This window comes from Salvelinus alpinus, chromosome 12 (genome assembly GCF_045679555.1).
Source record: "Salvelinus alpinus chromosome 12, SLU_Salpinus.1, whole genome shotgun sequence".
Classification (NCBI taxonomy): Eukaryota; Metazoa; Chordata; class Actinopteri; order Salmoniformes; family Salmonidae; genus Salvelinus; species Salvelinus alpinus.
Genome location: NC_092097.1, coordinates 11,139,189 through 11,163,524, shown reverse-complemented (window position 1 = coordinate 11,163,524; position 24,336 = coordinate 11,139,189). Strand labels below are relative to the sequence as shown.

General features: G+C 45.7%; 1 protein-coding gene across 9 annotated transcripts in view; it reads left to right on the top strand.

Moving 5' to 3' along the window:
* kaznb (kazrin, periplakin interacting protein b) overlaps window positions 1-24,336 on the top strand; it is a 159,312-nt gene that overhangs the window by 117,405 nt on the left and 17,571 nt on the right. For 7 of the 9 annotated variants that reach the window (XR_011667142.1, XM_071334968.1, XM_071334967.1 and 4 more), the window contains 2 exons: window positions 4,060-4,155; window positions 21,733-21,927. Coding sequence is in view for 8 of the 9 variants with exons in the window: in XM_071334968.1 (XP_071191069.1) it covers window positions 4,060-4,155; window positions 21,733-21,927 (291 nt within the window). In the remaining variant the exon portion in view is untranslated. Of the gene's footprint in view, window positions 1-4,059; window positions 4,156-7,706; window positions 7,983-21,732; window positions 21,928-24,336 lie in introns of those variants that run through there. The other 2 variants (XM_071334971.1, XM_071334969.1) reach the window with 2 other exon arrangements.

Below are 24,336 nucleotides of genomic sequence, written 5' to 3'. Positions count from 1 at the left end.
CAGGTTTAACTTGACCTGACTGTTTTGAATGAAGCCGAGGACAATCTTTCTTCCAATGTCCTGCAACTAAACAGTAGCGACAGGTATTAGCATTAACCGGTGCTTTAAATCCTCCAGACCCAAACTTCTGCTGAGGCCTTTGGAAAGATGCCCCCAAAAAAGGTGACCTATTATTCCTAGGAGTAAAGTTATTTTCATGGTACATGTCACTGTTTGACTCAAAATGGCTTTTATGTGTTAGCCTGTACTCATCTGCAAGGATGGCTGCATCACTTGGAGACTTAACTTTACGTTCATTCATGTATGTAGCAACCTGGTCAGAAACAGAATTTTTGAACTGTTCTAACACAATCAAATTAGACAGACCCTCAAAAGTACTAACTTCAGAAGCTGTACACCAACGATTAAATGCAGAAGTCAAATCACAAACAAACTCAGAATAGGTTTGTGAATCTAACTTTTTCCTGTAACGAAAACGTTGACGATATGCCTCTGGCACAAGCTCGTAGACCTTCAGAACTGCTGATTTAACTTTAGCATAAACTTTACTGTCAGCTACACTCAGTGCTGCAAAAGCCTCACGTGCTTTACCTGTAAGTACACATTGCAACAACATAGTCATGTCCAAATCTGACCAAGCTCTGGCTTCCGCAATACGCTCAAATAAAGTAAAGTATGTGTCTGGATCTGACTCATCAAATTTAGGCAACAAACGAAGATTCTGTGAAACATCAAACTGTGGTAGTCTTTCCGGTCTATTAGCATTTCTCAATCGCTCTCTCTAATTGCATTTGCAACAGTTCCCTCTGCTGCTCAAAAGTTAATGAAGGACTAGACTGAAAACTTGCACCCTCACTACTAGCAGACTGACCGCCAAAAACACCCATTTCCCTAAGACCCTGCTTTAAGCTAGTTAACAGTCTCTTTAATTTTTTTATCAACAATCTCAATCTGATAATGTTCAGCAATTTCAATTAACTGCTCCTTAGTACACAACTCTAAGGCTACCTCTGAAGGAGCTTGAACAAAACTACACAAAATGGAAGACATTTTCCTCAACCAATACAACTATTACAAATGCTCAAAAAAAACACAACTCACCTGCTGTCAATCTGGGTTCAAGGACAGGAGCCACACCCCACTATCCTCCAAAACTACTAACTAACTGGCCCTGGTCTTCGTGCAGTCACATGTGGTGGGGTTTTATGCACACAAAACCAGTGGAGTGGAAAAGACAACCAGAAACTGGCGGCCCTCCCATAACCACGGAGGTGCTCCCGAGCCGATGTAGGGGGAAAGGGAAAGGGATGCTCTACCCACGTTCACTGCCACCTAAAACAAAAACACCACAAGCCTCCTATGGACACTTGCTGATATGCCTGAACAGGAGAGGACTCCCACCTGAACAAAACCCAGAAAAACACAGAGTGAATTGCTTAGCTACCAAGCTAACTGAACCAAAAGAACACATGGCTCTCAACTCTCTCTTAAACAAAAATTGGCCCAACCAAAACATCCACTCAAACAAAAAAACATTTGGCAAACTAAACTAAACTAACCCAAATTAACTACGATCCCGGATGAGCCCCCACTTGTCACAAGCCGGCTCATAGCCTGTGACAAAAATGAGGGGACGCAAACAACAGGTATAGGCCAATTTAAAAGTGTTCTTTATTCTACAACAAACTATTAACTTAAACTAAGAAAAAGGAATGAGGTGTGGAAGTATCATAATGTAAGGTGTATGTAAAGTGCATGGATGCGTGAATATGTGTGTGTGAACATGACTGAATGAAAACTAGGCAAAACGACAAAGGAACAAACAAATCATGAGCATACCTGGAGGAGCAGAGAGAGCGAGAGAGAGAGGTGATTAGTAAGCAGTTTTATACCCTGAGCCCAGGTGGCTCCAATCACTAACGACCCTCCTCTGCCTGCAGGAGGAACCGCCCCCTGCACTGCAGAGGAGGAGCCGTGACAACTTGCACATGTGGAACGGTTGTTAAGACACTAACAACTTACAGACGGTAGACAATTAAGGTCACGGTTATGAAAACTTAGGACATTAAAGAGGCCTTTCTACTGACTCTGAAAAACACCAAAAGAAAGATGCCCAGGGTCCCTGCTCATCTGCGTGAACGTGCCTTAGGCATGCTGCAAGGAGGCATGAGGACTGCAGATGTGGCAAGGGCAATAAATTGCCATGTCTGTACCGTGAGACGCCTAAGACAGCGCTACAGGGAGACAGGACGGACATCTGACCGTCTTCGCAGTGGCAGACCATGTGTAACAACACCTGCACAGGATCGGTACATCCGAACATCACACCTGCGGGACATGTACAGGATGGCAATAACAACTGCCCGACTTACACCAGGAACGCACAATCCTTCCATCAGTGCTCAGACTGTCCGCAATAGGCTGACAGAGGCTGGACTGAGGGATTGTAGGTCCTCACCAGACATGACTGGCACAAACCCACCATCGCTGGACCAGACAGGCCTTGCAAAAAGTGCTCTTTACTGACGAGTCACGGTTTTGTCTCACCAGGGGTGATGGTCGGATTTGCCTTTATCGTTGAAGGAATGAGCGTTACACCGAGGCCTGTACTCTGGAGCGGGATCGATTTTGGAGGTGGAGGTTCCGTCATGGTCTGGGGCGGTGTGTCACAGCATCATCGGACTGAGCTTGTTGTCATTGCAGGCAATCTCAACGCTGTGCGTTACAGGGAAGACATCCTCCTCCCTCATGTGGTACCCTTCCTGCAGACTCATCCTGACATGACCCTCCAGCATGACAATGCCACCAGCGATACTGCTCGTTCTGTGCATGATTTCCTGCAAGACAGGAATGTCAGTGTTCTGCCATGGCCAGCGAAGAGCCCGGATCTTAATCCCATTGATTACGTCTAGGACCTGTTGGATTGGAGGGTGGGGGCTAGGGCCATTCCCCCCAGAAATGTCTGGGAACTTGCAGGTGCCTTGGTGGAAGAGTGGGGTAACATCTCACAGCAAGAACTGGCAAATCTGGTGCAGTCCATGAGGAGGAGATGCACTGCAGTACTTAATGCAGCTGGTGGCCACACCAGATACTGACTGTTACTTTTCATTTTGACCCCCCTTTGTTCAGGGATACATTATTCCATTTCTGTTAGTCACATGTCTGTGGAACTTGTTCAGTTTATGTCTCAGTTGTTGAATCCTGTTATGTTCATACAAATATTTACACATGTTAAGTTTGCTGAAAATAAACACAGTTGACAGTGAGAGGACGTTTCTTTTTTTGCCTAGTTTATAAACACTCAGGAGTGACCCTGATTCAGCCCACTGCAGTGAAAGGTTAAACCACTGTACTAGACACAAAACATCTTGAGAGAGAGAGAGAGAGAGAGAGAGAGAGAGAGAGAGAGAGAGAGAGAGAGAGAGAGAGAGAGAGAGAGAGAGAGAGAGAGAGAGAGAGAGAGAGAGAGAGAGAGAGAGAGAGAGAGAGAGAGAGAGAGAGAGAGAGAGAGAGAGAGAGAGAGAGAGAGAGAGAGAGAGAGAGGATTGAAACAGGGGACAGTCTGTATGAAAAAGGGTTATTTTTCCCAAAATTGTGAAACAAGCTAAAATCGATTAGCTTTATTGTTAATTAGAATATTACCTGTCAAACCTAACTGCATCTATAAAGGCTCTGCCAATTCCAAAGTTGTTTGTTTTTGAAAGCCTCTCAGCTGTGTGTGTAGGAGTGACGTCACATGTTTAATGCAAACAGTGACTCTTTCTTTCTCTTTTCTCACTCTTTCTGCTTTCTCTTTTCTCTCTTCTCACTCTTTCTTCTTTCTCTTTTCTCTCTGTTTTCTCACTCTTTGGCGCACGCCGGACGACGCACACACACAGTACACATATTTATTACCTGTATGCGTCATGTTAGTTACCCCTGGCTGTGTAAACCTAAATAGTAACTGTCCTTCTTCCTTAGAAAGACATCTTCCTGAAACTATTCGTCGTCAGCGTAACACTGTTGCTAGTCTCTTTTGTTGGTCTGATGTCAGGTGTTCTATTGTGTTGTCTCTGACAGATCACAGGCAGAAGTCAGTGGTGAGCGAGATCTGTTACCAGACAGAGATCTCCAGCCTCATGGACTTTGGCACCCCAGACTCCTCGCTCGACAAAGGTAGGGTGTTGCCTTGGAAATACAGGGTGTTGCCTTGGTGATGGAAGGAAGTGTGTGCTTGGTGATTGGTCCCGGGAGTTAGGACTGAGACACAGACCTGTCAGCTGGGTGCAGAGGCCTGTGATGTGGAAGAGTCTGTCTGTCTGGGAGAACAATCTGATAATATGTCTGACTGGACCCAGGGCCTTAAAGGACTTACAGCAGACTGTGTTATATACTATAGGCAAGTAAACGGCACACAGGGTTAATCATCTGCTTAGTATTGTACTGTATACACCCAATTCTGTGCTGGGTCCAAGTTACAGAGAAACATTGATAGGAGAGCTGAATGGGGAGAGAGGGGCAGATGTAACCTCTTCACATTGTATTGCTGAATAGAGAAGAGTACTATTGATGATCATCATTGTTGTATTGTGCCGATGCCTATTTGTGCCCTAATCACTGCCTTCAGTTTGAGTTAAATGGCATCTAATTTTCCCTCCAAAGATGTCTCTGAATAAAGACTCTCTGTCTTTGTTGTGATCTGTAATGATATTGGCCACTAAGGAAGAACATTATAAAGAGTATTGATCACCTGAAGCTTGTTGATGAATCTATAAGTCTCGAGGGCATTTCGTTTTCTCCTGCTTAATCACTCCCATTATTCTTTACCACGTTGCCAGAAAGCCACGAGTGTTCCCCGGAATTATCATTTTCATCTTTTCATCAAATACAGCCCCTTGAAGCAGCAGAAGTGCACTCTCAGGCCATTAAATTAGCCTCATGACATTTCCATCAGCCCTGGACAGAGGTAGTATCTGTCTGAGTCACTCCTCCCCTTCTCCATCCCTCTCTCCTTCCCTCCCTTCTTCCCCTCCCAGCTAACATCTTAATGCCTGTCTTTCTCAGCTCTCCATCAACATTCTCCTGTGCTGATAATGCAGAGTGACAGATCATCTGGTGCAGCTGGAGAACAGGAGGAGCGGAGAGAGAGAGAGAGAGAGGGGGGAGCGATAAAGAGAGAGAGAGAGAGAGAGAGAGAGAGAGAGAGAGAGAGAGGGAGGGAGGGAGAGAGGGGGGAGCGAGAAAAAGAGAGAGAGGGGGAGCGAGAAAAAGAGCGAGAGGGAGAGAGGGGGGAGCGAGAAAAAGAGAGAGGGAGAGAGAGAGAGGGGGGGAGCGAGAAAAAGAGAGAGGGAGAGAGGGGGGAGCGAGAAAAGAGAGGGAGAGGGGGGAGGGAGAGAGGGGGGGAGCGAGAAAAAGAGAGAGAGAGAGGGAGAGAGGGGGGAGTGAGAAAAAGAGAGCGAAGGAGAGAGGGGGGAGCAAGAAAAAGAGAGAGGGAGAGAGAAAGAGAGAGGGGGAGCGAGAAAAAGAGAGGGGGAGAGAGGGAGAGAGGGGGGAGCGAGAAAAAGAGAGGGGGAGGGAGAGAGGGGGGGAGCGAGAAAAAGAGAGAGAGGGAGAGAGGGGGGAGCGAGAAAAAGAGAGAGAGAGAGGGAGAGAGGGGGGGAGCGAGAAAAAGAGAGAGGGAGAGAGAGAGAGGGGGGAGCGAGAAAAAGAGAGGGAGAGAGAGAGGGGGGAGGGAGAGAGGGGGGGAGTGAGAAAAAGAGAGAGAGAGAGAGGGAGAGAGGGGGGGAGCGAGAAAAAGAGAGAGGGAGAGGGGGGAGGGAGAGAGGGGGGGGGGGGGAGCGAGAAAAAGAGAGAGGGAGAGGGGGGAGGGAGAGAGAGAGGGGGGGGAGCGAGAAAAAGAGAGAGCATGAGTTATTACACAGATAAATTGACTTTTGCTAGCTTATGTAATTATGCTCGGATCGATGACACAGAGATTCAGTGAGTTTAGCCCTGAAATCAAGGATAGCCACATGAGTAGTGAAAAGACTGAGGATGAGGGACTGAGAGGATGAGGACAAAAGAGCATTAACATGAGAAGGGCAATCATGAGTAAAGATATCAGTAAAATGATTCCAGCTGCACTGAAACCAAGGCTGTATCTCAGAAACTCGCGTCACACTCACATCCCTAAATGGGCGTCGAACGAATAAGAATGAATACGAATTAATAACACATGAATGACACATGACTGTGATTCTTGAGCAGTCAGTCAGGCACTCAGTCCGTGATTGACGGATCCATTTGCCTCAGTTGACAAGCGTCTGGCTTGATGGTATACTTGTCCTCATTCCTACAACACCGAGGTGACACACTCTCTCTCTCTCCCACTCATACGTGTATTCTATATTTGAGACACATAGTTATTCTGTATTACTCTACAGGATTGGCAGGGGAAAATAGCCCTATATTCGCCAAGCAATTAAATACTGTGATAGAATCATAAGACATTTCAAAAGCGTTTTGAGGATGAAGAAAGTTGCTTGTTTACTGTGTTAGCGTCGGTCCAACACCTTCAGTTTATACAAACAGCAGATTTACCCTGATTTGATCTCTCGGAAGCCTGAAACGTAAACAATTATTTTCCATTCAAACATTGTTTTTCCTGGTTATGATAAGGAAACACATCACTACTAAGCTAAGTTATTTCAGTCATTTAAATAGCCTGTTGGAAGTCTTACAGATTTCCTTCCCCGCCCAGTGTCCACTTCTTCCAACCAAGACTGGTCTTATCTCTGCTCCTCTAGTACTTGGCTGCACCCGCTGCCCCCTGTCCTTATTCCTGTCCCTATTCCTGTCCCTATTCCTGTTCCTATTCCTGTCCTTACTCCTGTCCCTATTCCTGTCCTTATTCCTGTCCCTATTCCTGTCCCTGGCCCTCAGGCTAAAACTCTAACTCGATTAGCTCTGTGATTGTGTCCACACTCATCCAGCCCTGATCCAACCCTGCATCTGACGACCGGTCCCTTGAGCCCTGGGACTGGGAGAAAACACCAGCACTCCCTGGGTTGAAGTCTCACACTAACAACCCCAGTGCTGTAGCTGGAATTGTTTTGGTTTACCTTAATTTATGACCGCGGAAAACATTGCAGGCCTCGTCATGCTGCAGGCTATAGAGTAACAAAGTCCAAACATTTTTGAGTGGCCAGGATAGGTCACATGATCAGGGAAAAACTCCTGTCCCTAGTCTCTTCAGTACTGTGTATTATTTCCAGGCCAGGCGTCCTATATAAACATGTGAACACGCTCTGATGTGACTTGTGGTCAAATTGTCCATAAGGGCAGTGTGTTCCGTAGGGGTATTGTTCTCTGTGCAGTAGGTGATCTCTTCAGTACGGTACATTATGTCCTGTGAAAGAGAGATCTCTTAGTCACTGTGTCGTTCAGCCAGCTGCCATTAGGTAGAAGTGCTATAGCAGTGACTCATCTGCCTTACCACCTGAGGCTACAGGTACGCCCTCCCGCGGTTGAGAGAGAGAGAAATAGCAGCAGTAATCATGTCAGAGCACACTGGTCCCCCTCCCTACAGCAGCAGCTGGAAGGGGTTAAAAAGAGGAGGGGCGAGAGAGGTTTGGAATGGAAACTGCCTCTGGGCGTGTACCAGAACAGGTAAAGAAAAGGGGAGGAGAGAGAGAAAGAGAGAATAAGCCAATGACAGAGCGAGAGAGAGGGAGATAGCGAGAGAGAACATGGAGAGTACAGACAAAACAGGCTCCCTCTCTCGGGGGAACACTTCCTAGTAACCTGGCTGGGTGGAGCCAATGGCCAGAGCTGGGAGCGGCTGAGCGAGAGGCTGCTGTGGTGTGGTGTGTTCGCTACGGTGTCTTTCTGAATGGTGTTTGTCTGAGTTGGGAATCCTCTGCTATGAGAACACACACCAGCACTGACCGTGGAGCCCAGCGGAGCCTGTGCTGTGAAGGAGGAGGAGGAGGACATGAGGTCCGACAGGGAGGAGGGGACATCCGGTGAGTGAGAGAGAGAGGGAACGAGGGAAGAACGAGGAGTGGGTTTAGATCATCTGTCACCGTAGAGGGTTGGTTTAGGCCAGAGCTCTGTTTCTACGGTAGAGGCGTGTGTGAGTTCATGAGTTCGTTTTCACGTGTACTCACACTGTATTTATGAGAGGAATTGGAATGATTCATGTAAACTCATTATCACCGAGTAGCTAGATAAACATCTCATCATTCGGTAATATATTTACATAATATGTTACTAAACATAATGCTACTATATATGGAAAGGTTGTGTTAGCAACACATTATTGACTGTAAATAAAAGTTGTTTGGTGTGTAATTTTAGAAGAAATATTTCTTGGTAGTAGGTCCGCAACATAATTTGTTTATTTGTTTTACATATAAACAAATGAGGTTGATCTGGATCTGACTTGTACGCATGTACGTTGGTTAATATGCTTGTTAATCTGTTAATCTGACATTTTACATTTACATTTAAGTCATTTAGCAGACGCTCTTATCCAGAGCGACTTACAAATTGGTGCATTCACCTAATGATATCCAGTGGAACAACCACTTTACAATAGTGCATCTAACTCTTTTAAGGGGGGGGGGGGGGGGGGGGGCAGACATAAGCATATGAAACTCCTGGAGTGAGTCTAGTCTGGGGAATTAAGGGAGATATTTGGTGATGAGCAGCTCAGCCAACATAGCACAAATAGCCTACATATTTGAGAGATGATAAGTCTGTCATATCCATAGACATAGCACTGACCTCATCCACGTATTCCTATGGAAAACCGATGGCACATGAAGTATTTGGATTTGAAGCGTACCATATTGCTGAATGGCACAGAAATATCACTAAGGATTATGGGGAAAGTAGTCGTAACTAGCAAAGGGTCATGGTCGATGTAGTCATTTTCATCCTGCCTGACAGAGTCAACTTGGTTTCAATGTCTATGAACCTGATGCTAGCCTACTGTTAAACCTTTGCAGAAGGTTAGTTTGAAAGCTCAGCGTTACCTAGAACCTAGCCAGGTCAACGTTGGAAAACGAAATGGACAGCAAATATTAACTATGATCATCAGAACTAGGACTGATTCACTCTTTCGAGTGACGTTCAGTTATATAGAGAACATGTCGGCATGGTGACTCTCTTTGTAAGATCTCACTTGAATTGTGGCAAAGTTAATAAGTACCCCATCCTGTCTTGATATTATATGACCAGGATCCTTCCACCTGAAAGTAAAACATGAATGGGCTACCATCACAACAACCCATCACAACTCGGTGATGCTCGATTGGATTACCCCATGAGAAAAAGTGGACTGTATATAAATGATAAAAATGTTATATGATTTGTAGACTATCTTTATAATTTGTGCAACCGCATCATTTTGTCATCGTGAAAAAAGACCCTCAGACATAGAACGTAGTTTGGAATTCAACATGTATTCACCTATAATTGCATACTAAATTGATATTTCATACATAGTGTGAGCGCAATCCTCAATCTCCATGGCCATCCTCCGTCCTCCGCTCTGTCATCCTCTGTCAACTCCGTAGACATTGGTCAGCCACTCCATCAGTCAGAATGGATAACTATTGAACTTTCAAATAATTCACTGTGGGGGTCAAACTGGATCATAATAAACACATTTTTGAGCCCACAACGTCCCCCCCCAGAAAAACATGTTTTTGCTATTGTGGTGATCGTAATTTACATAGGCTTTCTATGGCGAACCAGGGCTTTTGGCACCACTAGGTTGCTACGCAGTAGCCCACCAGCAGAGCTTGTGACTTCACGCTACAGACCGGACACTGGGGGCCCAAGGCCATATCCCAATGCTCTGGAATTGGTGTCATTTTATGTCTGGAGTTCTGTAGGTTCTGCAAGTACAATCCAATCAGCATATTTCCCCAGCTTTCCCCCTAGAATTCCTCCGCCCACCTTGACATTTGATGTGTTTGGCATTTTGATAGGAAATGGCAACCCACGGACACACCTACACTTCCATTAATGCAGGTGTTATCTGAGAGATCCTCCATCACCTCCAACTGGAACCCTGGTAGACACTGTCTCTGTTGCAGTGACATGGTCCTCACTGCGTTTGTCTAGATGTGTGTGTGTGTGTGTGTGTGTGTGTGTGTGTGTGTGTGTGTGTGTGTGTGTGTGTGTGTGTGCGCGTATTTGAGGAGATGAGTCCGAGGATGATCCCGTTGGTTGTGTTGCGTGACTCCTCCATACCCAGAGGTTGCTTTCCAAATTGAGAAGAGATAATGAGTGAGCCGCTGCAGCCAGATGGCACTATCAGAGATGGTCTCACACGCTGCTCCCGCAGCAGCTCACAGCAGGCCCCACGATGGCATGCTCTGCAGTCCTTGACCAGTGACCAGTCCAATGTGTTACAGCTCCATAGCGAGTGGAGGTCAGTGTACAAGAAGGATGCACCGCCATTAGTTTTATCTTCTCGGGATATTCATGCGTTGGGCACTGCATTTCAACTCCGTCTTGGTGAAATATCCTCAACAGGGATTATACTGGCTTGTGGCCATACTGGACACTAATGGGACAGTGTTCAGTATAGTCTCATTGGGCAAGTCTCTTGTTCGGTATTCAGTCAAAGTCAGACCAAGTACAGTGATATCATGCCATAGAACGAACCCAGCTATGTTTCGATAGATTATTGCCGTTGTTGCTGTTGATAACTAGACTCTAGGCAGTCTGAGCTGAGCGGCCTTACCAGGTTCTTGCTGCTCTTCCAGCACATCCCTGGCAGTGGGCCTAATCTTCCCATAATAAAAGTGTGAATCAATTACTACTATCTCCAGTTGGCATGCTTACACTGACCTCCGTTGTAATGTAAACTCACAGCAATTAATTCATGGCAGCTGTTCTCTATAGATATACCAACAGGGGCATGGATAAGCATGCGCACACAAACACACGTATGCACACGCACGCACACGCGCACACACACCTCTTTGTGGGTTCAGGCGTGCAGATTTACACACGCAGACTTAGAAATGGTCACTAGAGCTTCCAAACGGAATATGGGCCTCATATACAGTAAAGTCATAGCCGTTATATGTGACTAGATCCTCAGGTTGCCATGGTAAGAAAGAAACACAAGTGAGGCGTAAACTCTTAACATACAGTGGGGCAAAAAAGTATTTAGTCAGTTACCAATTGTGCAAGTTCTCCCACTTAAAAAGATGAGAGAGGCCTGTAATTTTCATCATAGGTACACTTCAACTATGACAGACAAAATGAGATTTTTTTTCTCCAGAAAATCACATTGTAGGATTTTTTATGAATTTATTTGCAAATTATGGTGGAAAATAAGTATTTGGTCACCTACAAACAAGCAAGATTTCTGGCTCTCACAGACCTGTAACTTCTTCTTTAAGAGGCTCCTCTGTCCTCCACTCCTCTGTCCTCCGTTACCTGTATTAATGGCACCTGTTTGAACTTGTTATCAGTATAAAAGACACCTGTCCACAACCTCAAACAGTCACACTCCAAACTCCACTATGGCCAAGACCAAAGAGCTGTCAAAGGACACCAGAAACAAAATTGTAGACCTGCACCAGGCTGGGAAGACTGAATCTGCAATAGGTAAGCAGCTTGGTTTGAAGAAATCAACTGTGGGAGCAATTATTAGGAAATGGAAGACATACAAGACCACTGATAATCTCCCTCGATCTGGGGCTCCACGCAAGATCTCACCCCGTGGGGTCAAAATGATCACAAGAACGGTGAGCAAAAATCCCAGAACCACACGGGGGGACCTAGTGAATGACCTGCAGAGAGCTGGGACCAAAGTAACAAAGCCTACCCTCAGTAACACACTACGCAGCCAGGGACTCAAATCCTGCAGTGCCAGACGTGTCCCCCTGCTTAAGCCAGTACATGTCCAGGCCCGTCTGAAGTTTGCTAGAGAGCATTTGGATGATCCAGAAGAAGATTGGGAGAATGTCATATGGTCAGATGAAACCAAAATATAACTTTTTGGTAAAAACTCAACTTGTCGTGTTTGGAGGACAAAGAATGCTGAGTTGCATCCAAAGAACACCATACCTACTGTGAAGCATGGGGGTGGAAACATCATGCTTTGGGGCTGTTTTTCTGCAAAGGGACCAGGACGACTGATCCGTGTAAAGGAAAGAATGAATGGGGCCATGTATCGTGAGATTTTGAGTGAAAACCTCCTTCCATCAGCAAGGGCATTGAAGATGAAACGTGGCTGGGTCTTTCAGCATGACAATGATCCCAAACACCACCCGGGCAACGAAGGAGTGGCTTCGTAAGAAGCATTTCAAGGTCCTGGAGTGGCCTAGCCAGTCTCCAGATCTCAACCCCATAGAAAATCTTTGGAGGGAGTTGAAAGTCTGTGTTGCCCAGCAACAGCCCCAAAACATCACTGCTCTAGAGGAGATCTGCATGGAGGAATGGGACAAAATACCAGCAACAGTGTGTGAAAATCTTGTGAAGACTTACAGAAAACGTTTGACCTCTGTCATTGCCAACAAAGGGTATATAACAAAGTATTGAGATAAACTTTTGTTATTGACCAAATACTTATTTTCCACCATAATTTGCAAATAAATTCATAAAAAATCCTACAATGTGATTTTCTGGAATCTTTTCCCTAATTTTGTCTGTCATAGTTGAAGTGTACCTATGATGAAAATTACAGGCCTCTCTCATCTTTTTAAGTGGGAGAACTTGCACAATTGGTGGCTGACTAAATACTTTTTTGCCCCACTGTATATGGAAGTAAACCCAGGGTCCACTCTTTAGCGTATTGTTTACGTTGTGCAGTGGATGTTGTGGTTAAGTAAGGTTGAGAGCCAGTGCCCATGTATAATTCATGTTCACATACATTATAGAAGGGCCCTGTAATATCCTGAGTGGGAAACGAACCTGCTGGTACTTACGTGCAGCCAGGTGCTGTTCAGGGATCAACCAGCGAATAGTGTTGTGTTGTTTTCTGTTGCGTGTCGTGGTGTTATTCTCTCACCCACTCACCCCTGGCCCTATCAATGGCTTAGGTACTAAGACAGCCCACAGGCTATCCAACCAAAATGACTGACTATTGTAGAGAATCTCAACAAAGAGTTGTGGAGCAGGTTTAAAACAGCCACTAATCTCCCTGCTGCCTCCCACCCGCCAGAACTCCCCCTCGGATCCAAAACCCGTCATTGACTGAATGAATGTGGTTGCTATTTTTGATGCAACCATTTCTATTGGCCTTCCTGTATCATTTCTTGTCGATTCGATGTTATCCTCTTATGTAATGCACTATATTTGGTTCATCCTCTTGACTTGAGATGTGAACAAAATGCTCTTCATTTTCATGGAGATTACAGGATGTCTCATCAAGCCGCTCTGAACAGCCCTTTTGTGATTCCTTCCACATGGTCATATAATAGCCCTTTTAAGATCTGTTTGCTTCATCAGAAATGAAATGAATAGATTCGGAGTGGATAGTACGGATATTCCAAGTGATGAGTGAAGGACCTCCGTGACCAGTAGAATCCTGTCTGTATATCCTCCCAGCAGAGAGAGCGAGAGGGAGAGGGGTTTGTCTGAGGATGCACAGAACACGCAGACTATTAATTAAGAAGGGCTCTCTCTCAACCACACCCACACTTCTGTTTGACTATGAAGGATCTCTAGGCTCATATCATCTGCATGAGGAGTTGGATGAGGAGCAGCGGCCGACCCGTCATCCCCTCACGGCGATCCCAGTACAGCCCTCCTTTCCTGGGAACCGTCTCCTCTACGCAGTAATGATCAGAGATGCAGAGCGCACCAGGCAGCCACGCACACTCGCATTAGTACGCACGCACACACACAAGCGCACGTACACACATACCGATACAGCCATCCAAGCATCATGTGACTCCTCCGTCACACACACGGAGCGGTTGAAAGTCCGGGGATGGAGGAGAGACAAAGAGACATGGATGCACAGATGCTCTGTGGCCTGGAGCAGACTATAAGATGTAATATATTCATAACCATCGCCAGCTACTAAAACCTCACTGTAGGCATCCAAGCAACTTCATGAACCCCAGTAATGAAATACTAAATTAATCTAATTGAAAATTGGCTTCAGAAGTAAGGAGATGTCAAAGTGGATGAAGCTTGGCAAGTCAGGTGACTTCTGAATAGTTGTGTCATGAGAGGTCAGCGAGCCAGAGGGGGTTGGCCCAATGACTCCCTTTGATTGACAGCTGCCTGCAGCACCACAGCCAATGATGGGTCACGATAATCTCAGAGAGTAACAGGTGAATTCTATCTTAATGTAGCAGATGTAAAATAATCGCCTGAGCGGGGTCGGAAGAAACCGGAAACCTGCGGTTTTCAGGCTTCGCCTCTTCTCTGCTTTTCTCCTGAAAACCAGATGCTTCCGGTTTCTACCGGCCCCCTGCTGACAGTGGCTTAACGCAGCATAATCAGCTGGAATGCAGTTCATGTCATCAACAAACATGCTAACATTTCTGACTGTTGTTGCTGGAGCAGCACGGAGACATCCTGAGTTTCTGAACATGCTGTGTAACGATTGATATGTTTATCTTCCTAGTTTTATTTAAAAAAAGAATGACTTCTGAAAAGGCTGGCGGAGGGGAGGCAGACGCTCGTGGTAAACCATTGTAACCATTGTTCAGAGCCGTGTTTTACAGTGGTCTGCTCAGTGAGTCACACAGGGGCTTTTGTTCAGTGCTGTTTGAACCTCCCCAGCATCCTTTCTGTGCTTTTTATCAGCCGCTAACAACGGCTAATTATTGTTTCAATAAAAACTGAAAGGATTTGAAAGGGTTGAATATTTTGCTACTTAGTAGCTCTAGTAACCTCAGTGCATTAGTGAATAATTCTCCAGGTAATAGGGCCTTTTTTACTACACTACAGTTATCTGCAATGCTACTGTAAAATATTGGTTGTCTGCACATTCTCTAAAAAGTCATTCATCTTCTCCCCCAGCTCCAATTCCCCCTCTCCTCTCCATACTGGGTGTATTAGAGCTGTGCAGCATCAGCACAGACACACATGATAATACACGCACTCCACACACACGCACACGTGGATTTTGTATTGTAGATATGTGATAGTAGAGTAGTGGCCTGAGGGAACACACTTAACGTGTTGCGAATAGTGTTATGAAATGGAATGGCGTGTACATATTTTCACTTGTATATCAATGCCTTAATGTTGCTGCCAAGGCAGCAGCTAATGAAGATCCTTAATAAATACAAAAACAAATACCAATCCCACCAGGGGAACACAATGTGGGGAATAGTAGTGTAGAGAGAAACAGGATCCAAATGTACGGGAGTGAAAATACCTCTAGTCCATGTTCGATTTCCAGATTATTGTGGGAACTGACAATCAAATAGTAATCCAAGGATTGGGAAGGTTTTAAACATATTGTGAGATTACAGCGTTCCTACTAATGCTGCTTCTGCTTACCCAGTAAAACCCTTCCCTGTTCAGCCCTCCACATACAGTAGAACATCATACAGTAACCATGGCTAGAAATACAGGATCAATGCTCTTAAACGATGGAGCTTTATGGAATGTACTGAGTGAGAGTGTAATTCTCTTCTCTGGTTTCAAGCCCACTGATACTGTGCCAGATGTATACAGACATGTCACTGTCACTCTCCAGACACACAGTGCAGAGTTCCATGCACTCTGTTCCATACTTTAACTGAAGTAGATCAACCAGGCTAAGCAGCATCCACAGTACCCACACTGTTTCTCAAATAGAGAAAGAGGCCCCTGCAGTGTATGTAAATGGATGTTGAAAATAATCATTTACAAGGTTAATATTGCTGTTAAGTGCGCTGTTTGTGCTGCAAGAATAATGTGGAATGTTTGAAAATGGAAATGTAAGAGAGTAATTCATGCACATATTTGAGTTAGGTGATTACATTTTCAAAGGACCATGGTTTGCCTAATCATTCGCTGTAAGCTCTTTCTCTCTGTTGTTCACTGGCAAATTCCCTGCTATAACAAACCTGAGGAACGTGTTCCATTTATTACACTGAATATTGCAATTGGGGATGCAAATCATACATCTTCATACCCCGGTCAGTCTAACAGGGTCCGTGGAGATGCTTATTCAGACGATACAGAGGTCTGCACACGTTAAAACACTGTGTAATGGACAGTTTCACACTGTATTAAGGTGTCGTGTCTTTGCAAGAGTACAATTCCACTCAGTTAGGACAATGCCGGTGGATATTTATAGTAAACACAGTGCAGCTGAGAGTTGAAGGACAAATTTGGTGTCACACTGGTCAGCATTGTGGCTACCTGAAACAGGAGAGGAGGAATGACCAAAGCCTCTGGCATAGTAATAAATGCAGAGGGAGGTGACACCCGTCCAGACATTCCTACAAAGCATACCACATAGAGGTAGAGCAGATAGCTGCTATCAAGCATGTGTTTGACACTCGTATCAAACACACAGCACGGGTACCTAGCTCATGCCTCTGGCTTCTTTTAGCCACAAAGCAAACAGCCACTAGACCTACCTGCTCAGTCAGGCGTGTCCTGACTCTCTCAGTATCTGAATGGAGAAGCCAGTGGGAGGGAAGAGCACAGGTTGATGGCCTGGTCAGACTCAGAGCAGCCCTGATGGAGCTTTTAATAGAGTCATGGCTCCGACAGGAATAGTTGAGTGGGCCACTGCTGAGTGAAGAGATGAGGTCTTCTTCTTTCCTCAGGAAGGTGGCTACAGGAACAGGCATTCACCGTCTACTGGTGGGGCTATGACAGGAGACAAGAAATGATGCTAACAATAACAACAATACAACAGGCTAGGGGTAGGGCTGTGGCGGTACATTTTGTCAGCCGGTGATTGTCAAGCAAATAACTGCCGGTCTCACGGCAATTGAGCGTTCATTAACATAAACACATTTAGCATTCCTGGCTTCCATGCAAAGCCTACAAGCCATTAATGCAGACCTTTGGAACATTTGCATTTTAAAAAGTTGGATAAATCCATTTAATATACACCATCACAATAAATCCAGGTCTAAAGAAACATGATATGAAGAAAATGTAGTCTATTGCAGAAGAACAGAATAGCATACTCCGAGTTGTCCTTATGTTAGCTCCTGATCTGGCTATGCCATATGGCTATGGTCTACACTAGTTCATTTAGCAGACAAGATTTTCTTAGAATTGCGTGGCATTATTTTATATTATTTTATAGCATGAAGAATACAATTGAACAAAGCTGAATAAAATAGAAAGGATATTTTCTCCAAACGATTTGAGGGAGTACCCACACATGTAGCTATTCTATGTTGAACTGTTAACAAATAAATTGGTATTTCTATATGCTTATTTTAGAGTTATTTATGCAACTTAGTTGTGATACAAATGTTGGGCTATATGTTTGTATTTTTAATACATTCTAAGGCTGCATGATGCAACTTTAATGATGATTTGAAAAAAAGTTGCATGAAAGGCATGATCTCTGGTTTGTTTCTTGCGCAGGCTGTACACACTTCATCAGTCTCTCATTCACAATTTGACAAGCACTTGATAATGCCTCAAATTTCTCGGCTGCATCCCCTTTGTGTGGCTGTAATACCCCCCCCCCCCCAAAAACAAAATCCATTCCTTTTGCGGCAAGTGGCCATTGTGCCCATGGGCTGATATAATCATTATAATTCCCTTCTCCCGACTGCGTGCCGAAGCATCTCTCCATCACGTGATCGGGTCTTTCTCACAGGCTACAAGTGAAGACAGAAACATCTGGTACGCAACTGCGTGCGCGTCCTTATCCAATTCCGAGGCGCATTTTGAAGATATTGGAAGAACTGTCCTCATTTACTTTTCATCAGCCAACAAGATGAGTAGGCCTAACGAACAGCAAAAGCACTAGTCTATGTCAATATAATATCCCCCATAGTACAAAAGTTGACCTATTCTGTGCAATAAATAAACATTCCAAACATAGTCTGGGACAGTTGTGGGATGCGATAGATCCCAAATTAATACAAGCATCAAAAAACCTGTTTTAAGCAATGAGCCTGACGCAACAGATGAGAACTTTTAGCTTAAGATGTTGCTCAACTATTGGGCTATTTCTTCACATTATAAGTGCAGCAATACACACACAGCAGTAGGCTATAAGCGCAAATGTTGCATTAGCAGGAAAACACCATTCTCAAAAGTGACCGCAAATGTGATTATGCATGTAATGCTTTTATTGTAAAAGTGCATTTTTATGGTGAAAAGGATCTTCCCCAAACCTGACACTCACACGTATGTATGCCAGTTGGGCTCTACACACCCTTTGTAAAGCGGATTAATGTGTTTAATTTTAAGAAGTTATTTGGCCACTTTAGTTGTGATACAAACCTTATCAAAACATATAGGCCTATGGGCTAGGCTACATGAGATGTGCGACTATGATTTGAAAAAGTCGGCAAAAAAACATACGCTGTTTCTTGCCTTAAGCTGGGCATCATTCGCAAGTTATAATATATCATTGACAAGTGATAAGCTAATATTGTCACCCATCAGACTGTTCTTGATTTAATCTTGTCTTTACATATATTAAATAATGTATGTGTGAAATTTGTTTGGATTTAGAATGGACCATTATCATCCAACTGTCTTGAAACAGGGGTAGCGGGAAAAAAGACATGTCATCTATGCTTTTCCCATGGTTCATTTTCATGCCAGCCAGGTAGGCTATACTCCTGTTATTAACAGAAGCAATGTGCCTAATATTAGGAAAGCTGAGAAATAAATATAGTAGGCCTAGCCTATAGAAAGCTGATGGGATCCTCCTATTTTTAATAGAGGCCATCACTCTGTGAAGGGTTTGATTCAATTTTTGGTTACATTGATGTCAGAGTGATTAGAGGGACAATAGAATGCTGAGTACCAGGCAGTTAGCAAGTTTGGTAGGCTACTAATGACCATCAGCAGCATCAGAGCTTGGAGAAGCTTAATTATTGTAATTAAACGGTCACTCGGAATTTGTCTGCAGTCATGACTCGTGACCACTGGTTGGTCAGTAATATGATCACCGTTACAGCCCAAGCCAGGGGACATTATGGCCAGTCAGTACAAACTATTTATTTTGGCTTATTCTTCAATAGTGTATACAAAAAGATAACCTCTCAGGCTTGTCCCACACGTGTGCCTAGGCTTGCAAAATTCTGGGAACTTTTAATACATTCCCTGTTTTCCCCGAAATCAGGAGGGAATAAGCAGGAAATCCAGAATCCTCCAACCAGGAAAGCTAGAAATTCCCGGAATTTTGCAACCCTACGTATGCCTGTGCATTGTGTGAGAAAAAAACAACCAAACACAATTAATTTCATGATGTGCACGTTTTTAAACCGAACTGACGACGAGATGCTGTGCAGCCGCTTTTCAACTGATGATGTCACTGCCAACAGGCTTATCGGAACTGAAATATCTCTGGGAAAAATAAAGAAGATTCTCCAGGATTTGCCTTGCCTTCATTTCATACCGACTGTGAGGCAAGGCAGGGAGGGAGGCAGGGAACCTGAAAGAGGAGTGATTATGCAGCTCAGAGCTGAAAGTGGGGAGTAATGGCAGGATGAGGATGGGGGGGATCGATGGGAAAGTGTATTTGAGGGAATTATGGTGCTGATTGCTTGTGCTTAAATCACCCTCTGTTCGGTTCCCACAGTATCTAGAGAATCCCTGAGTGCTCGCCATGTGTCTGTGTCGCTTATGTTAAGCCATGTTGACATGCTCTGTTCCAACTGCTTCACTATTGCCATTGTAGATGCATACACTCTCTACATTGCTGGTGATGACCGTTTCCTTGAAGTAGCCTACTTACCTCTACATATAACTCTACATGATCATTATCATACACATAGAATGATATCACATTAGAGTTAAACGGACCTGAAACACTCTCCGGCGTAGGGAGGGGACACAACGACTGCATGTACTATAAGCATAGGGAATAAGATTGTTCACAGCCATTTTGAAAATGGCTGTCTCTTGTTTCTTTTTTATCTCCCACGTTAGCAACCTCGGTGCGTTATGTCTGCTAGGACATAATTGTATGATACTATCACACCGAGAGGGGGGCATTTAGACTCTCTCAACCACAAAACAGAACCGCAGATCATATTTATTTCACAGCTAGGGATCATACTTGTCACACTACAGATAGCTCTAACAGCGCAGATAGGACTGCAGATCGTCTGAACAGCGCGTAACTGCCTGGGACGTATACTTCGAACTTGTGTCTGGCTGCTCTGGTCTACAGAGCGATCAAAGGCGGCAGCTGGCCTCACCCGCAACAACTAAGCAAGCCTGTATAGGTAAGCAGATGAGTGGGTTTAGCGGGCGAGAAGGCTGTGAAAGGTTGCTCTCTCCAGGAAACTACCTCCTGATGCCACGTACAATACGGAGCTGCTGCCCGGCGGGTCTCTTCACAGCCAGAGTCGACAGTGACCGATGGACTGTCCCTTCCTCTCTTATCTGGGCCTCTGCAGCCCCACGTAGTCTGGCTACAACGCCCTTGGCTATCTTAGACCAGAGGAAGGATAGTGGCCAAAACGGTCCAAAACCACTTCCAGGAGCCATCAGATTTTTACAGGTGGTCTACCAGGTACAAACCAACCCTTTCCCTGCGTAGGGGCAGGGCTGGAAGTGTTTTGGCCACTGATTTCTGCTGCTGGTCAAGCTTCTTCCCAGACATACTAACATTGTGCATCGTTCTAAACCATTATAGATATTCAAGAATGTTCAAGAAGCTAGTGCGAAAATATAACTCGGTATGACAAGGCCATTCCTTTGTTGTGGTGGCCCTTATTGGGCAAAAACTGTAACTGTAAACAAACCCCAGTTAGTCAATACCTTATCAAATGGAGGCCCAGTTTAGCGTATTTGTGTTCTGTGTTGCTTGCCTTGGTGAATGTGTTTGTGTATTAGGAGATACTGTGCCAATTACTGTCTTGATTCTCTCTGTTTCTCTGTGCGGTTTCCTTGGTTTCCTGCTCTTGTTTATCACTCTAAGTCCCTAAGCTCCCAGAGGGCTGTGAGGCGTATGTCAGTGGAAAGGCACGGAGCTAAAGAACACAGCTGAAGCTTGTTTTCCACATAGATTTTTTTATAGTCTTATCAAACCACTGTCTCTCACCGCTCTGTAGCCTTGCCAGTTTGAGTCCTGAGACTGTCACTCCTCATTTAACTCTATCTCTCTATCACCCATGGCTTCAGCTTAGATAGAGCCTGCTGTGCGTGTGAATGTGTGTGTGTGTGTGCGTGCGCGTGCGCGTCTGCATATGAGCGAGCTTGTGCATGTGTTGTTGTGGGTTTTCCTCTCTGGAAAGGTGTCGACTTGAGCCTAATTATTGCACTCTCTCTGCTCTTCTCCCCTTAAGTTTGTCACCCTGTTTCCCACCCCCCTCTTTCTGATATCGACTCTCACGACGTCCACCGTCTCCCTCGCTCATTCGCTCTGCCTTTCTCCCCCTCTCTATACCCGTCAACTTCTCCCTCTACATTCTCCTTCTCTTTTTCCTCCTCTCTGTTTTTACTTCCATCTCTCTTCCTTATTCTCCTCTCCACTCATCCTTCCCCACCCCTTCTCTGGTCCTTATTCTTTCACTTCATTCTCTCCATTTCTCACCTCGAGGGGTTAAAAGCAGAAAGAGATTTCTGTGGACTGTAAGAAATGGACAAATAGGTACATTCTTCTAACTTCTCTCTTTCTCCTCTGTTCCTCCGTAGTGTTGCTGCGTGAGGAGGTGGCCCAGCTGCAGGAGGAGGTGCACCTGTTGAGGCAGATGAAGGACATGTTGAGTAAGGACCTGGAGGAGACCCAGGGCCAGGGCTGCTCCTCCCACCTCCTTTCAGCCACTGAGCTCCGTGTGCAGCTGGGAGACAAGGAGCAGGAGCTGGACCGCGCCAAGGAGGCCTTACAAGGTCAGGACGACCCCCGTAGTGCTCAGCTACTACCCTGTCCTACCTGAGTCCTACCCTACTGTCCTACCTGAGTCTGCTCTACTGTACTTCCTGAGTCTTACCTGAGGCCTTCCCTACTGTCCTTCCTGAGTCCTACCTGAGTGCTACCCTACTGTCTTACCTGAGTCCTACCCTACGGTCTCTCCTTGAGGCCATCCTACCGTTCTACCTGAGTCCTACACTTCTGTCCTACCTGAGTCCTACCCTATTGTCCTACCTGAGTCCTACCCTGCTGGCCTACCTGAGTCCTACCCTATTGTCCTACCTGAGTCCTACCCTATTGTCCTACCTGAGTCCTACCCTATTGTCCTACCTGAGTCCTACCCTACTGTTCTACCTGTGTCCTACTACTGCACTACATGAGTCCTACCCTACATCCCTACCTGAGGTCTACCCTACTGTCCTACCTGAGTCCTACCCTATTGTCCTACCTGAGTCCTACCCTATTGTCCTACCTGAGTCCTACCCTATTGTCCTACCTGAGTCCTACCCTACTGTTCTACCTGAGTCCTACACTACTGGCTTACCTGTGTCCTACTACTGTTCTACCTGAGTCTTACCCTACAGCCCTACCTGAGTCCTACCCTACAGCCCTACCTGAGTCCTACCCTACAGCCCTACCTGAGTCTTACCCTACAGCCCTACCCGAGTCCTACCCTACAGCCCTACCTGTGTCCTACACTACTGCCCTACCTGAGTCCTACACTACTGCCCTACCTGAGTCCTACACTACTGCTCTACCTGAGTTCTACACTACTGCTCTACCTGAGTCCTACACTACTGCTCTACCTGAGTCCTACCCTACTGCTCTACCTGAGTCCTACCCTACTGTTCTACCTGAGTCCTACCCAACTGTTCTACCCAACTGTCCTACCTGAGTCCTACACTACTGTTCTACCTGAGTCCTACTACTGCCCTACCTAAGTCCTACACTACTGTTCTACCTGAGTCCTACTACTGCCCTACCTGAGTCCTACACTACTGCCCTACCTGAGTCCTACACTACTGCCCTACCTGAGTCCTACACTACTGCCCTACCTGAGTCCTACACTACTGTTCTACCTGAGTCCTACACTACTGTTCTACCTGAGTCCTACTACTGCCCTACCTGAGTCCTACACTACTGTCCTACCTGAGTCCTACACTACTGTCCTACCTGAGTCCTACACTACTGCCCTACCTGAGTCCTACACTACTGTCCTACCTGAGTCCTACACTACTGCCCTACCTGAGTCCTACACTACTGTTCTACCTGAGTCCTACACTACTGCCCTACCTGAGTCCTACACTCCTGCTCTACCTGAGTCCTACACTACTGTCCTACCTGAGTCCTACACTACTGCTCTACCTGAGTCCTACACTACTGCCCTACCTGAGTCCTACACTACTGTTCTACCTGAGTTCTACACTACTGTTCTACCTGTGTCCTACTACTGCCCTACCTGAGTCCTACACTACTGCCCTACCTGAGTCCTACACTACTGCCCTACCTGAGTCCTACACTACTGCCCTACCTGAGTCCTACACTACTGTTCTACCTGAGTCCTACACTACTGTTCTACCTGAGTCCTACACTACTGCTCTACCTGAGTCCTACACTACTGCCCTACCTGAGTCCTACACTACTGCCCTACCTGAGTCCTACACTACTGCCCTACCTGAGTCCTACACTACTGCCCTACCTGAGTCCTACACTACTGTTCTACCTGAGTCCTACACTACTGCCCTACCTGAGTCCTACACTACTGCCCTACCTGAGTCCTACACTACTGCCCTACCTGAGTCCTACACTACTGTTCTACCTGTGTTCCTACCCTACAGCCCTACCTGAGTCCTACACTACTGCACTACCTGAGTCCTACACTACTGCCCTACCTGAGTCCTACACTACTGTTCTACCTGAGTCCTACACTACTGCCCTACCTGAGTCCTACACTACTGCCCTACCTGAGTCCTACACTACTGTTCTACCTGAGTCCTACACTACTGTTCTACCTGTGTCCTACTACTGCCCTACCTGAGTCCTACACTACTGCCCTACCTGAGTCCTACACTACTGCCCTACCTGAGTCCTACACTACTGCCCTACCTGTGTCCTACCCTACAGCCCTACCTGAGTCCTACCCTACTGTTCTACCTGAGTCCTACCCAACTGTCTTACCTGAGTCCTACACTACCGTCCTACCTGAGTCCTACCCTACCGTCCTACCTGAGTCCTACCCTACCGTCCTACCTGAGTCCTACCCTACCGTCCTACCTGAGTCCTACCCTACCGTCCTACCTGAGTCCTACCCTACCGTCCTACCTGAGTCCTACCCTACCGTTCTACCTGAGTCCTACCCAACTGTCCTACCTGAGTTCTACCCTACT